This window comes from Oryctolagus cuniculus, chromosome 16 (genome assembly GCF_964237555.1).
Source record: "Oryctolagus cuniculus chromosome 16, mOryCun1.1, whole genome shotgun sequence".
Lineage (NCBI taxonomy): Eukaryota > Metazoa > Chordata > Mammalia > Lagomorpha > Leporidae > Oryctolagus > Oryctolagus cuniculus.
Genome location: NC_091447.1, coordinates 58,237,268 through 58,250,863, shown reverse-complemented (window position 1 = coordinate 58,250,863; position 13,596 = coordinate 58,237,268). Strand labels below are relative to the sequence as shown.

General features: G+C 64.3%; 1 protein-coding gene across 3 annotated transcripts in view; it reads left to right on the top strand.

The window, feature by feature from the left end:
- Positions 1 to 1,726: 1,726 nt before the first annotated feature.
- Positions 1,727 to 13,596, top strand: part of MIER2 (MIER family member 2) — a 27,617-nt gene continuing 15,747 nt past the window's right edge. Inside the window, exon 1 of one of the 3 annotated variants that reach the window (XM_070059473.1) lies at positions 1,727 to 1,866. In XM_070059473.1, the coding sequence (XP_069915574.1) occupies positions 1,858 to 1,866 (9 nt within the window). In that variant the 5' untranslated portion in view covers positions 1,727 to 1,857. Of the gene's footprint in view, positions 1,867 to 11,748; positions 13,256 to 13,596 lie in introns of those variants that run through there. The other 2 variants (XM_070059474.1, XM_070059475.1) reach the window with 2 other exon arrangements.

Below are 13,596 nucleotides of genomic sequence, written 5' to 3'. Positions count from 1 at the left end.
TGGGTGTGTGTGGGGTTCAGGTTCTCCTGGGGGTGTGTGTGGGGTTCAGGTTCTCCTGTGGGGGGGATTCAGGGTCTCCTGGGTGCGTGTGGGGGGGTTCAGGGTCTCCTGGGTGTGTGTGGGAGGTTCAGGGTCTCCTGTGTGCGTGTGTGGTTCAGGTTCTCCTGGGGGTGTGTGTGGGGTTCAGGTTCTCCTGTGTGGGGGATTCGGGGTCTCCTGGGTGTGTGTGTGTGGGGGTTTCAGGGTTTCCTGGGTGTGTGTGGAAAAGGTTCTCCTGGGTGCGTGTGGGGTTCAGGGTCTCTGGGTGTTTCTGTGATCCAGGGCCTCCTGGGTGTGTGTGTGGGGTTCAAGTTCTCCTGGGTGTGTGTGGGGGGGGCATCCAGGTTCTCGGGGCGTGTGTGTGTGTGTGTGTGTGTGTGTGTGGATTCAGGTGTCTCTGGGTGTGTGTAGGGGACTGGTGTTTTGGGCCTGGTCAGGTGAGACCGTGTACCGGGGCCCTCACACCCAAAGCAGACCCACTCTGCCCCTCAGTTACAACGTCACTCCCTACAGCTGGCGGCGCCCAAACCTTCACACCCTGCTGTCCACGCAGCTGTCCACGCAGCGCCTCTGGGCAGTAACTGCGTCTCGGCGCTCTCCCCGCGGACTCAATCCTTTCCCTGCCCTCCTCTCTGTGTGACAGAATTATAGACAATGAGAGACAGAGAAAGGTCTTCCTTTTCCGTTGGTTCACCCCCCAAAATGGCCGCTGCGGACGGCGCACCACGCTGATCCGAAGCCAGGAGCCAGGTGTTTCCTCCTGGTCTCCCATGGGGTGCAGGGTCCAAGCACCTGGGCCATCCTCCACTGCCCTCCCGGGCCACAGCAGAGAGCTGGCCTGGAAGAGGAGCAACCGGGACTAGAACCCGGGGCCCACATGGGATGCTGGCGCCGCAGGCGGAGGGTTAACCAAGTGAGCCCCGGCGCCGGCCCCCTTTTCTCCTCTTGATGGCCTGCTGGCCCTTCCTGGACCTCTGGCTGCCCGGGACGCACGCTCAGCTCGTGGAGCGGACGGGTGGCGATGGACAGACCGCCTGTTGCGATCGGCCAGCGCCCGGTGCGGGAAACAGAGGCCAAACCGAGGGGCAGTGGCTCCCGGCGACCGCAGGGTGGCCCTTCCGGAGGGCTGAGCGGACGCAGCAGGGCCAGGCCTGTCCACCTGCACCGCGCGGCTGACCGCTGCCTCCGTGCGGGTCCGGCGGGGCGGGCGGGTGCCGTCGCTGGTCCCGCCTGCGGCTCGGGGCCCCGCTGCCCGCACCCGGCTCCGCAGCTCCTGCGGGGCAGGGACGGGAGCGCTAGACGCCCTCCCGCTCACCAAGCGCCCAGCGCTGACTTCAGCAGCCCCGCACACCTAAGACAACCGTGCGCCCGCACCTGCCTCGCTCGAGGCAGGGCCGCCCGCACGCGTAAACTGAGCCTTCCCTCCCGGAGCCGCCGCGGCCGACGGAGGTTTTTGGTCTTTCGGCTGTAACCGCACACGGTCCCCAGCGCAGAAGGTTCCAGAACCACGCGGCCCGGACGCCCGCGCCGGCTCCGGCCAGGGCGCCCGCCTCCCTCCACGCAGGCGCTCCGCAGGCGTCCGCGCTCCCGCCGGCGAGGCCCGGGTGCGGCGGAGACCCCGCCCACGGCCGGCGCCCGCAAGCCCGCTGCGGCCCGGGGCTTCGGCCTCCCGCCCCGCCGCGCGCCACGCGCCCGCGCACCTACTACGCGCCGGCCCGGCCCACCTCGGGCCCGCCCTCCCGGCGCCACAGCCAATGAGCGCGCGGCTCCGCATCCGGGGATCCCGGCGCGGCTGCCGCCTCCCGCGCACACACGGCCATGGCGGAGGTGAGTGAGCGGGCCGGGGGAGCCGGCCCCCCGCCCCCGCGCGCTCGCGCCCCCGCCGCCGCGGCTGGCCCGGTCGCCGCCCCGCGGGCCGAGGCGCCCGCCCTGGAGCTCTGAGGGCGCGCTCGGGGCGCCTCGCCCGCCGGGGGCCTGAGGGGCGCGGGGCTCGGTCGGCGGCCGCCCCCGGCCCCGGCCCCCTCCCCCCGGCTGCCACATCGCGGCGCGCGGCGCGCATGCGCGCTGGCGCGGGCTGGGAGGGGGCGCAGGGAGGGCGGGGCGCGGGCCGCACTGGGGCCGGGTGGGCGCGCGGGCGGGAAGTCGCGGCGGCCGGCCGTCCGAGCGCCCTCCGGGCCGGGGCCGGGGCCGCCGAGCTTGGGCGGCGGGGTCTCGGGTGCGGCCGCGGGGTTTGCGGGGTCTGGGACTGACGCCGGAGTAGCTCCGAGGCTCGTCCCGCAGCCTCGAGGACAAGTTTGGCTTCGGGGACTTGAGTGGGAGCGGCCGGGCCGGGGAGACGCCGTCCGGGGCGCGGGGCAGCCCGCGCGAGTGTGGCGTCCTCGGGGGCGCGGCCGCCCGCGCTGCGCACTTGGGCGAAGTTGGAGCAGGCCGGGCCCATGCGTGGTCTCCGGCTCCGGGAGGGCGCGGTGGGCGCCGAGGCGCTGTGCTGGCCACTCCCTCCTCCCAGGACCGCCCCGGGCCCTGCTGTCCAGCTCGGCCCCCGCACGGTGCCTGGGTCTCTTGAGTCCTTCCCTGGGCTGCTGACGTCCCCTAGGAGCGGTGGGGTCACGTGGCCGTGGACTCCCGGGAGTGAGGGGCGTGTGGGTCGCGCACGAGTCCCAGCCGAGGTCCAGGTCAGACCCTGCGGCCAGCCTGTGGCTCCTGCCCTGTGCTGGCCGCGGCTGGGCGTCTGCGCTGGGCGAGTTCGTGCAGAGGTCTGGGGGAACAGGAGTCACTGAGCGCTGGGGGCGGCCGGTGGGCCGGGGGCGCAGGGAGTCACTGAGCGCTGGGGACAGCGGGTGGGCCGGGGGCGCAGGGAGGCAGTGCCGCTGGGGGTGGCCGGTGGGCCGGGGCACAGGGAGTCACTGAGCGCTGGGCGAGTTCGTGCAGAGGTCTGGGGGAACAGGAGTCACTGAGCGCTGGGGGCGGCCGGTGGGCCGGGGCGCAGGGTGGCCGGTGGGCCGGGGCGCAGGGAGGCAGTGCCGGTGGGGACGGCGGGTGGGCCAGGGCGCAGGGAGTCACTGAGCGCTGGGGGCAGCGGGTGGGCCGGGGCGCAGGGAGTCACTGAGCGCTGGGGGCAGCGGGTGGGCCGGGGCGCAGGGAGGCAGTGCCAGTGGGGACAGCGGGTGGGCCGGGGGCGCAGGCAGGCAGTGCCGCTGGGGACAGCGGGTGGGCCGGGGCGCGCAGGGAGGCATTGCCAGTGGGGACAGCGGGTGGGCCGGGGCGCGCAGGGAGGCATTGCCAGTGGGGACAGCGGGTGGGCCACGGCGAAGGGAGGCAGTGCCAGTGGGGACAGCTGGTGGGCCGCGGCGCAGGGAGGCAGTGCCAGTGGGGACGGTGGGTGGGCCGGGGCGCAGGGAGTCACTGAGCGCTGGGGACAGCGGGTGGGCCGCGGCGCAGGGAGTCACTGAGCGCTGGGGACAGCGGGTGGGCCGGGGGCGCAGGGAGGCAGTGCCGCTGGGGGTGGCCGGTGGGCCGGGGCACAGGGAGTCACTGAACGCTGGGGGCAGCGGGTGGGCCGGGGGCGCAGGGAGGCAGTGCCACTGGGGGTGGCCGGTGGGCCGGGGCACAGGGAGTCACTGAACGCTGGGGGCAGCGGGTGGGCCGGGGCGCAGGGAGTCACTGAGCGATGGGGACGGCGGGTGGGCCGGGGCGCAGGGAGGCAGTGCCCCTGAGGTTTCCCGCTCTGGGCTGGCATCACAGGTTGCAGAACCTCAGTGCCTGGTCTGTGCCGGGAACGTCCACGCTGTCTGTCCAGGGCTGAGGGCCTCCGTAAACCATACCCAGAGTTCAGCTGTGTTTAACCCAGAAAAATACCTGAGTAGGGTTTGATTTGTAGTTGCCCCCTGACGGTTGAGTTGTCTCGAAATCACGTCACAGGGGGAACACTCAGACTTGGCGCACAGGTACTAGATGAGAGGTTTTTAAGGTTGAAAGAGTGGGGCCTGCTGGGGCTTAGTGGGCGAGGCCTCCCGCGCGGACGCGGTTCAAGTCCTGGCTGCTCCATGTTTGATCCAGCTCCCTGCTAATATGCCTGAGAAAGCAGAAGATGGCCCGGGTGCTTGGGCCCTGCACCCACGTGGGAGACCCGGAAGAAGCGTCTGTCTCTTGGCTTTGGATTGGCCCAGGTCTGGCTGTTGTGGCCATTTGGGGAGTGAACCAGCGGGTGGACGACCCCTCCCCTCCCAGTCTGTAACTGGCTTTCAAATAAATAAATGCATGTTTTTTTTAAAAAAATGGAAAGTTAGAGAGAGAGAGAGAGAGAGGTCTTCAATCTGCTGGTTCACTTCCCAGATGGCCACAATGGCTGAAGCTGGGCCAGGCCGAAGCCAGGAGCCCTGAGCAGGGTGCAGGGGCCCAAGCACTTGGGCCACCCGCTGCTTTCCCAGGCCGCAGCAGGGAGCTGGGTTGGGAGCGGAGCAGCCGGGACTCAGCAGGCGCCCACGTGGGGTGCCAGTGGAAGGCGGCTTTACCTGCTGTGCTGCAGCAGCAGGCCCCATAGGTTGACATCTTGGAACTTAGATGGGGTGGGGGTTGGTGTCCCGTGTTGGAGCACTGGGATCCCAGCTTGGCTGCAGGCCCCGGAGGCAGCAGGGGATGGCTGAGGAGCTTGGTCCCTGTCTCCACGTGGGAGACCTGGGTGGAGCGCCCCGCCCCCACTGTTGTATGGGGAGTGAACCAGCAGATGGGGGATCTCTTCCCCCAACTCTCTGAATAGTAATGCAAAAATCCCCACACACGCCCCTTGCCCTCCTGTGTGAAACCCTCCGAGGGTGTGGGCGTTCCCTCCCTGGGTGTGGGTGTCCCCTCCCTGGGTGTGGGTGTTCCCTCCGCTGGTGTGGGCGTTCCCTCTGCGGGTGTGGGCGTCCCCTCCCTGGGTGTGGGGGTTCCCTCTGTGGGTGTGGGCGTCCCCTCCCTGGGTGTGGGGGTTCCCTCTGTGGGTGTGGGTGTCCCCTCCCTGGGTGTGGGTGTTCCCTCTGTGGGTGTGGGTGTCCCCTCTGCGGGTGTGGGTGTCCCCTCCCTGGGTGTGGGTGTTCCCTCTGCGGGTGTGGGCGTCCCCTCCCTGGGTGTGGGGGTTCCCTCTGTGGGTGTGGGCGTCCCCTCCCTGGGTGTGGGGGTTCCCTCTGTGGGTGTGGGTGTCCCCTCCCTGGGTGTGGGGGTTCCCTCTGTGGGTGTGGGTGTCCCCTCTGCGGGTGTGGGTGTTCCCTCCGCTGGTGTGGGGGTTCCCTCTGTGGGTGTGGGTGTCCCCTCTGCGGGTGTGGGTGTCCCCTCCGCGGGTGTGGGCGTCCCCTCCGCGGGTGTGGGTGTCTCCTCCCTGGGTGTGGGTGTTCCCTCCGCTGGTGTGGGTGTTCCCTCCGCTGGTGTGGGTGTCCCCTCCCTGGGTGTGGGTGTTCCCTCCGCTGGTGTGGGCGTCCCCTCCCTGGGTGTGGGGGTTCCCTCTGTGGGTGTGGGTGTCCCCTCCCTGGGTGTGGGTGTCCCCTCCGTGGGTGTGGGCGTTTCCTCTGCGGGTGTGGGTGTCCCCTTCGTGGGTGTGGGCGTTCCCTCCCTGGGTGTGGGTGTCTCTGTGGGTGTGTGTGTCCCTGGGTTAGGGTTAGGGTTAGGGTTAGGATTAGGGTTCAGGCTGTCTGCTCTCCAGCTCTGCAGGACGCCTGACCACTGCCTGGGGTGCTTCGCCGCCCTCCTGGCCCTGCTGGAGCCGACCCTGGTCAGCCTGCTGTGTGCCCTTCGACACCCTCCCCCACATGTCCTCACCTGCCCCACCTGGGCGTGGCTGGAGACAGCTGAGGCCTGTGGCTCAGGCCAGCCAGCTCCCCTAGCCACAGGAGGAGGGAGGCGGCGGTCAGTCCTAGGTAGGAGCAAGTGCTCCAGGGGTTTGTGGTGGGCTCCCTGGAAGCGTGGGAGTGTCCTGGTCACCTGTGGTGGCTTCGGCGTCGTCCGTCCTCTGCCCGGCAGCCCTGCTCAGGGCCCCTCCTGTGCTGTGCTCGCTGGCGACCTCCAGGTGTCCTTACCCGTGACGCACTGCCGGACAGTGGGCTTCCTCCTAGTGTGGCGGCTGGTCGACCTGAGACTGCCCCGAGATCCAGATGGGGGTGGAATTCTGTCTGTCTGAAGACCTAGCCAGGGAGGGCTGGCACTGCGGCATCGTGGGTAAAGCCGCTGCCTGTGATGCCGCGTCCCATACGGGTGCAGGTTTGAGTCTGGCTGCTCCACTTCTGATCCAGCTCCCTGCTGTGGCCTGGGAAGCCGTAGAAGATGGCCCAAGTGCTTGGAGCTCTGCACCTGTGTGGGAGACCCGGATGGAGCTCTGGGATCCTGGCTTTGCTGCCATGTGGGGAGTGAACCAGGGGAAGGAAGGGTTATTATTCTGTCTTGAATGCTTTCAATAAAGTAAATACATCTTTAGAACAAACAAGACCTAGCCCCGGAGGTCGGGTAGCATTCGTCCCACTGCAGCTGTAGCCCCAGTCCACCGAGGACGCCTGCAGAGTCCACCAAGGTTGGGGGGCCTTGTCACTGCAGGAGGCGAGTGCTAGGTGTGGCTGTGGGGGTCTTGGGGACGGGATCTGCCAGCTGTGCGTTCGGGTTGGCTTGAGGCTGGCGAGGAGGTGGCGGACACTGCCCTTTTGTCCCGATTCAGTCAGCCTGGGGCTGCCTCTCCTGCCCCACCAGACCCTGATGGGGTGCCGGGCACAGGGCCCCTGTGCCTTCCTTTGTTACCCAGAGTTCCTTTGGCCAGTCTCTGGTCTTCCTCCTTGCTCTACATCAGAGCAGAACGCTGGCTTTGTGTGGACCCTCTAGGCTGGTGGAAGGACCCGCAGTGCTGTGAGTGCCTGGACACAGGCCCTCGCGGTCCCTGGGCAGAGCAGGCAGTGCTGTGAGTGCATGGACACAGGCCCTTGTGGTCCCTGCCTGGGCAGAGCAGGCACCGCAGTGCTGTGAGTGCATGGACACAGGCCCTCGTGGTCCCTGCCTGGGCAGAGCAGGCAGTGCTGTGAATGCATGGACACAGGCCCTCGTGGTCCCTGGGCAGAGCAGGCAGTGCTGTGAGTGCATGGACACAGGCCCTTGTGGTCCCTGGGCAGAGCAGGCAGTGCTGTGAGTGCATGGACACAGGCCCTCGCGGTCCCTGGGCAGAGCAGGCAGTACTGTGAGTGCGTGGACACAGGCCCTCGCGGTCCCTGGGCAGAGCAGGTCTGCACCCGCAGTGCTGTGAGTGCATGGACACAGGCCCTTGTGGTCCCTGCCTGGGCAGAGCAGGCCTGCACTGGTGGCAAGGAGGTGTGGGGCAGGAGGGGGAGGGAAGTGCATGAAGTCTCCTTGGGGTCTTGAGGGCCTGGGGTACCTGGAAGTGAACGTGGCGCCTGAGGCTGGTGGGAACCTGCTCCTCGGGCTCTGTTTGGATCTTCCATGAGGGAAGCGGGGGCCCAGGTCCGGGAGCCGTCACTGCATCTGCAGGGTCTGTGGGAGCTGGGAGCTGGGGTCAGACCCAGGCACTCCTGTGGGGTGCAGGCGCTTTTTTTATTACTATTATTTTAAGATTTATTTATTTGGAAGAGTTACACAGAGAAAGAGAGGTGGGGAAGGAGAAACATCGTCCGTCTGCTGGTTCACTCCCCAGCTGATGCGATGGCTGGAACCGCACCAATCCAGAGCCAGGAGCCAGGGGCTTTCTTTGGGTCTCTGACGCGGGTGCAGGGGCTCGAGGACTTGGGCCATCTTGTACTGCTTTCCCAGGCCACAGCAGAGAGCTGGACTGGAAGTGGAGCAGCTGGGACTAGAACCAGCGCCCATATGGATGCCGGCACTGCAGGTGGCGGCTTAACCCATACGCCACAGCGCCGGCCCCAAGCACCTTAGCTGTTAGGCTGAGTGTCTGCCCCCTTTTCCAGATTTTTAAACTTAATTTTATTAACTATTCTAATCAAGGTTTTTGAGCAGTGGCTTTAATGAGATGTAATTTATTCAACGTTGAGTTCGCCCATTCTTTCTTAAAAGATTTGTTTATTTGGAAGGCAGCGCTGTAAAGAGTTATCTTCATTCCCAAATGACTGCCGCAGCCAGGTCAGGGCGAAGTCAGAATCCAGGAGGCCTGCCCGCGTCTCCCACAGGGGTGCAGGGGCCCCAGCACTTGGGCCTCTCCCACTGCCTTCACAGGCACGTGAGCAGGGAGCTGGGCTGGAAGTGGAGCAGCCAGGAGACACGAGATGCCAGTGTCACAAGCGGGGTAAGCCTGATCAGTGGTGCCACAGCCCAGCCCCAGCTCTCCCGTTGTTTTCTTCAAGGTTTATTTATTTATTGAGAGTGTTACATGGAGAGAGGGATCTTCCACCTGCTGGTTCACTTCCCAGATGGCTGCAGTGGCGCCAGGAGCTTCTTCTGGGTCTCCAGCGTGGGTGCAGGGGCTGGAACACATGGGCCGCCTCTTGCTGCTTTTCCCAGGCTGTGAGCAGGGAATTGGGTCAGAAGTGGTGCAGGCGCTGGTGCTGTGGCTAAAGCTGCTGCCTGCAGTGCCGCATCCCGTAGGGGCGCCAGTTTGAGTCCCGGCTGCTCCACTTCCTGTCCTGCTCTCTGCTGTGGCCTGGGAGAGCAGTAGAAGATGGCCCAAGTCCTTGGGCCCCTGCACCCGCGTGGGAGACCTGGAGGAAGCTCCTGGCTCCTGGCTTTGTATCGGCCCAGCTCCAGCCATTGCAGCCATCTGGGAGTGAACCAGCAGATGGAGGACCTCTCTCTGCCTCTGCCTCTCTGTAACTCTGCCTGTCAAATAAATAAATCGATCTTGGGGAAAAAAAAAAGTGGAGCAGCTGGGATTTGGTGCTGGCATCGCAGGGGCAGCTTAGCCCACTGTGCACGGTGCTGGCCCCAAGGTCACCCGTTTCAGTGTGCGTCATCCAGTGGTTTCTGATATACTCAGGGTTGTGCCGCTGCTACCACGATTAGCTCTAGAACATTCTGCACCCCAGAAGAGACCTCACGCTCCTTAGCGGTCACTCCCTGAACCCCAGGTCGTTCCCAGCCCCGGCTCTGATCTGCTCGTTGTGGGCACTTGACACAAAAGGAACCTGGCGTCTGGCGTCGCCCCAGGCAGGGTGTTCTCAGCTCCTCCGAGCCGGTGCCGTGCCCAGTTGCTTTTTATGGCTGAGCAGTAATCCGTCTTCAGCTGTCCGCTGTTGGTGGGCATCAGCGCTGTTTCCTGTGCTGTTGGGAGTGGTCTCTCTGCGTGGAGTGAGTGTACGCGCCCTAACCCGTGTCCCCCCGGGAGAGAGATTGCTGGGTGGAAGGTAACACTGTTTACCTTTGCTGGAGACTCCCGAGCTGGGTTCCAAGTGCAGGCCGGCGTCCCTCCCCAGCGGCGGCAGCGCCTGCGCCGGGCTGTGAAGTGGTGTCTTCCCGGATACAGTGTTGAGGATATCTTCCTGGGCTTCTTGGCCCTTTGCGTGTGGTTGAACATCCTGTCACTATTTTATTTATTTAAACTGTGGCGCAGCGGGTTAAAGCCCTGGCCTGAAACGCCGGCATCCCAAATGGGCGCCAGTTCTAGTCCCGTCTGCTCCTCTTCCAATCCAGCTCTCTACTATGGCCTGGGAAAGCAGTGGAGGATGGCCGGGGCCTTGGGCCCCTAACGCACGTGAGAGACCTGGAGGAGGCTCCTGGCTTCGGATCAGTGCAGCTCCACCATTGAGGCCATCTGGGGAGTGAACCAGCGGATAGAAGACCTCTCTCTCTCTCTCTGTCTCTACCTCTCTCTGTGACTCTTTCAAATAAATAAAGTTAATCTTTAATTTTTTTTTATTTTTAAATTGGTCTGAAAGGCAGAGAGACAGAGAAGCGAGCCCCCCCCCCCCCCCCCCCACTGACTGCCTGGACCAGGCTGGAGCTCCGTAGGCGTCTCGTGTGTCTGGCCTCACCTGCTCCGCCCATAGCAGGAAGCTGGAGTCAGAAGCGAGCCGGCCCTGCTGCGGGTGGCAGGTGTCTCCAGTGGCCTCTCGTGCCCCTGCCTGTGTTAAGACTGGGACACCCATCTTGCTGGAATGGAGAGGGGCAGTTCTTGGTGTGCCCTGGGCCAAGCTCCCAGGGGTCTGGGTGCTCCCGCCCGGCCCAGGGCCGCCTGCCCTTTCTCGAGGGGCTCAGCCTGCGTGCGCACAGTTGCTGCTTCTCTCTGTGTTGCTTGTGCTCTTGCTGTCTTCCCTCAGAAACCTGTGTCAGATGCAAGGTCACGGACATTTACGCTTCTGTTTTTCCTAAGAGTTCTGTGGTTCTGGGTCTGTATTTAAGACCATTGATGCACTTGAGTTGATTTTTGCACAGGGTGCATTTACGTGTGGATGCCCCAGCACCTCGGGTTGCCCCCCACACCTGTGTCAGAATTCGTTGGGCTGTGAATGTGTGCGTTCATCTGTGAGCTCTTGGTTCCGTTCCGCAGATCTGTAGGCTCCCCTGTGCCCGTGTCGGTGACTGGTTTTCTTGTTTCGTTTCTGCGTTGTTTTGGCCGTTCTGAGTGCCTAGCTTTGCCCTCTGCTCCTTAGGCTCTGCGTAAGCCGGCTGAGGCTGTGGGAGACCCACCTGGGAGCCCCTCAGCGGGAGCCAGCGTGCTGCTTTATTTACATCTTTGCTTTCTTTCAGTGCTGTTCTAAGGAATATGCATTTCCCACATCTTAGATAAGCTTTTGAGAAAACATCCTTGAGAGGTAGAGAGGTGGGGGGGGGGAGACAGGCAGAGAGCGAGCACCCATCCACTGGTTCACTCTCCAGATGCCTGCAGTGTCCACGGCCGCTGGGCTGGGGGCTGGGGGTCAGCCCAGGTCTCCCCCGTGGATGCCGGGGCTGGGGGCTGGGGGTCAGCCCAGGTCTCCCCCATGGATGCCGGGGCTGGGGGCTGGGGGTCAGCCCAGGTCTCCCCCATGGATGCCAGGGCTGGGGGCTGGGGCTCACTCCACGTCTCCCCCATGGATGCCGGGGCTGGGGGCTGGGGTCAGCCCAGGTCTCCCCCGTGGATGCCGGGGCTGGGGGCTGGGGGTCAGCCCAGGTCTCGCCCTGGATGCCGGGGCTGGCGGGGGGGGCTGGGGCTCACTCCAGGTCTCCCCCATGGATGCCGGGGCTGGGGCTCACTCCAGGTCTCCCCCATGGATGCCGGGGCTGGGGCTCACTCCAGGTCTCCCCCGTGGATGCTGGGGGGGGCCGGGGGCTCACTCCAGGTCTCCCCCATGGATGCTGGGGGGGGCTGGGGGCTCACTCCAGGTCTCCCATGTGACGGTGGGAGCTCAGTTACTGGAGCCATCTCCGCTGCCTTGCAGGGTGTGTGTGAGCTGGGAGTCAGGCAGGTTCTCTGGACAGGACCTGGCACCGTAACCGCGGGCCTGGTGGACGCTGGCTGTGTTCTTGGGTGCTTGGATTGTTTCCTTCATTCCACTCCCCTCGCACCTTCAGCAGCTGGGACTGGGCATGGCTGAGGTCGGGAGCCAGGATCCCGCGTGGCGGTCGGCGACTGAACTACTTAAGCTGCCACTGCTGCCCCCCCCCCCCGCCCCCGTCTGCATTAGCAGGAGGCTGGGATTGGGAGTGTCCCCGAGACTCAAATCCAGGCACTGCCCGTGAGATGCGGCAGTCCAGGCAGCTTCCCGGCCACTGCGCCGAGCGCCTGCCCTGTGGGTACCGTCGGCACGTTTGTAATTGTTTGCTTTTTTTTTTTAATTTACAAAATTGTGTTACGAGTGAAAGAGACAGTTCTGCTTCTTAACAGTATGAGTTCCTTTTTTTTGGTTTCTTGTGTTCACTGGGACTCCCAGTGCCATGTTGAGCAAGGGGGTGCAGCCGACATTCTCATCATGTCCATGGCTGAGGTTGTCTGTGGTGATGGCCGTGGGTGCCTGTGACTGTCCATGGCTGAGGTTGTGTGTGGTGGTGGCTGTAGGCGCCCGTGACTGTCCGTGGTGTGAGGTTGTATGTGGTGGTGGCTGTAGGCACCTGTGACTGTCTGTGGTGTGAGGTTGTGTGTGGTGGTGGCTGTAGGCGCCCGTGACTATCCATGGCTGAGGTTGTGTGTGGTGATGGCCGTGGGTGCCCGTGACTGTCCATGGTGTGAGGTTGTGTGTGGTGATAGCCGTAGGCACCCGTGACTGTCCATGGTGTGAGGTTGTGTGTGGTGATGGCCGTGGGCGCCCGTGACTGTCCATGGTGTGAGGTTGTGTGTGGTGGTGGCTGTGGGTGCCCGTGACTGTCCATGGTGTGAGGTTGTGTGTGGTGATGGCCGTGGGTGCCCGTGACTGTCCATGGTATGAGGTTGTGTGTGGTGATGGCTGTAGGCGCCCATGACTGTCCATGGCTATGTTGTGGTGATGGCCGTAGGCGCCCGTGACTATCATGGTGTGAGGTCGTGTGTGGTGGTGGCTCTAGGTGCTTTCTGTCCATGGTGTGAGGTTGTGTGTGGTGGTGGCTGTGGGTGCCCGTGACTGTCCATGGCTATGTTGTGATGGCCATGGGTGCCCATGACTGTCCATGGCTGAGGTTGTGTGTGGTGATAGCCATAGGCGCTGTGACTGTCCATGGCTGAGGTTGTGTGTGGTGATGGCCGTGGGCGCCCGTGACTGTCCATGGTGTGAAGTCGTGTGTGGTGGTGGCTGTAGGTGCCTGTCCTGTCCATGGTGTGAGGTTGTGTGTGGTGGTGGTCGTGGGCGCCTGTGACTGTCCATGGAGTGAGATTGAGTGTGGTGGTGGCTGTGGGTGTCCGTGATTGTCCATGGTGTGAGATTGTGTGTGATGATGGCTGTGGGTGTCTGTGACTGTCCATGGTGTGAGGTTGTGTGTGGTGATGGCCGTGGGCGCCTGTGACTGTCCATGGTGTGAGGTTGTGTGTGGTGGTGGCTTGGGTGCCCGTGACTGTCCATGGTGTGAGGTTGTGTGTGGTGGTGGCTGTAGGCACCCGTGACTGTCCGTGGTGTGAGGTTGTGTGTGGTGATGGCCGTAGGCGCCCGTGACTGTCTGTGGTTATGTTGTGGTGATGGCTGTGGGTGCCCGTGACTGTCCGTGGTGTGAGGTTGTGTGTGGTGATGGCTGTGGGTGCCCGTGACTGTCCGTGGTGTGAGGTTGTGTGTGGTGATGACTGTGGGTGCCCGTGACTGTCCATGGTGTGAGGTTGTGTGTGGTGATGGCTGTGGGTGCCCGTGACTGTCCATGGTGTGAGGTTGTGTGTGGTGATGGCCGTAGGCGCCCGTGACTGTCCGTGGTGTGAGGTTGTGTGTGGTGATGGCCGTAGGCGCCCGTGACTGTCCGTGGTGTGAGGTTGTGTGTGGTGATGGCCGTAGGCGCCCGTGACTGTCCGTGGTGTGAGGTTGTATGTGGTGATGGTCGTTGGCGCCCGTGACTGTCCGTGGTGTGAGGTTGTGTGTGGTGGTGGCCGTAGGCGCCCGTGACTGTCCATGGTGTGAGGTTGTGTGTGGTGGTGGCCGTAGGCGCCCGTGACTGTCCGTGGTGTGAGGTCGTGTGTGGTGGTGGCCGTAGGCGCCCGTGACTGTCCATGGTGTG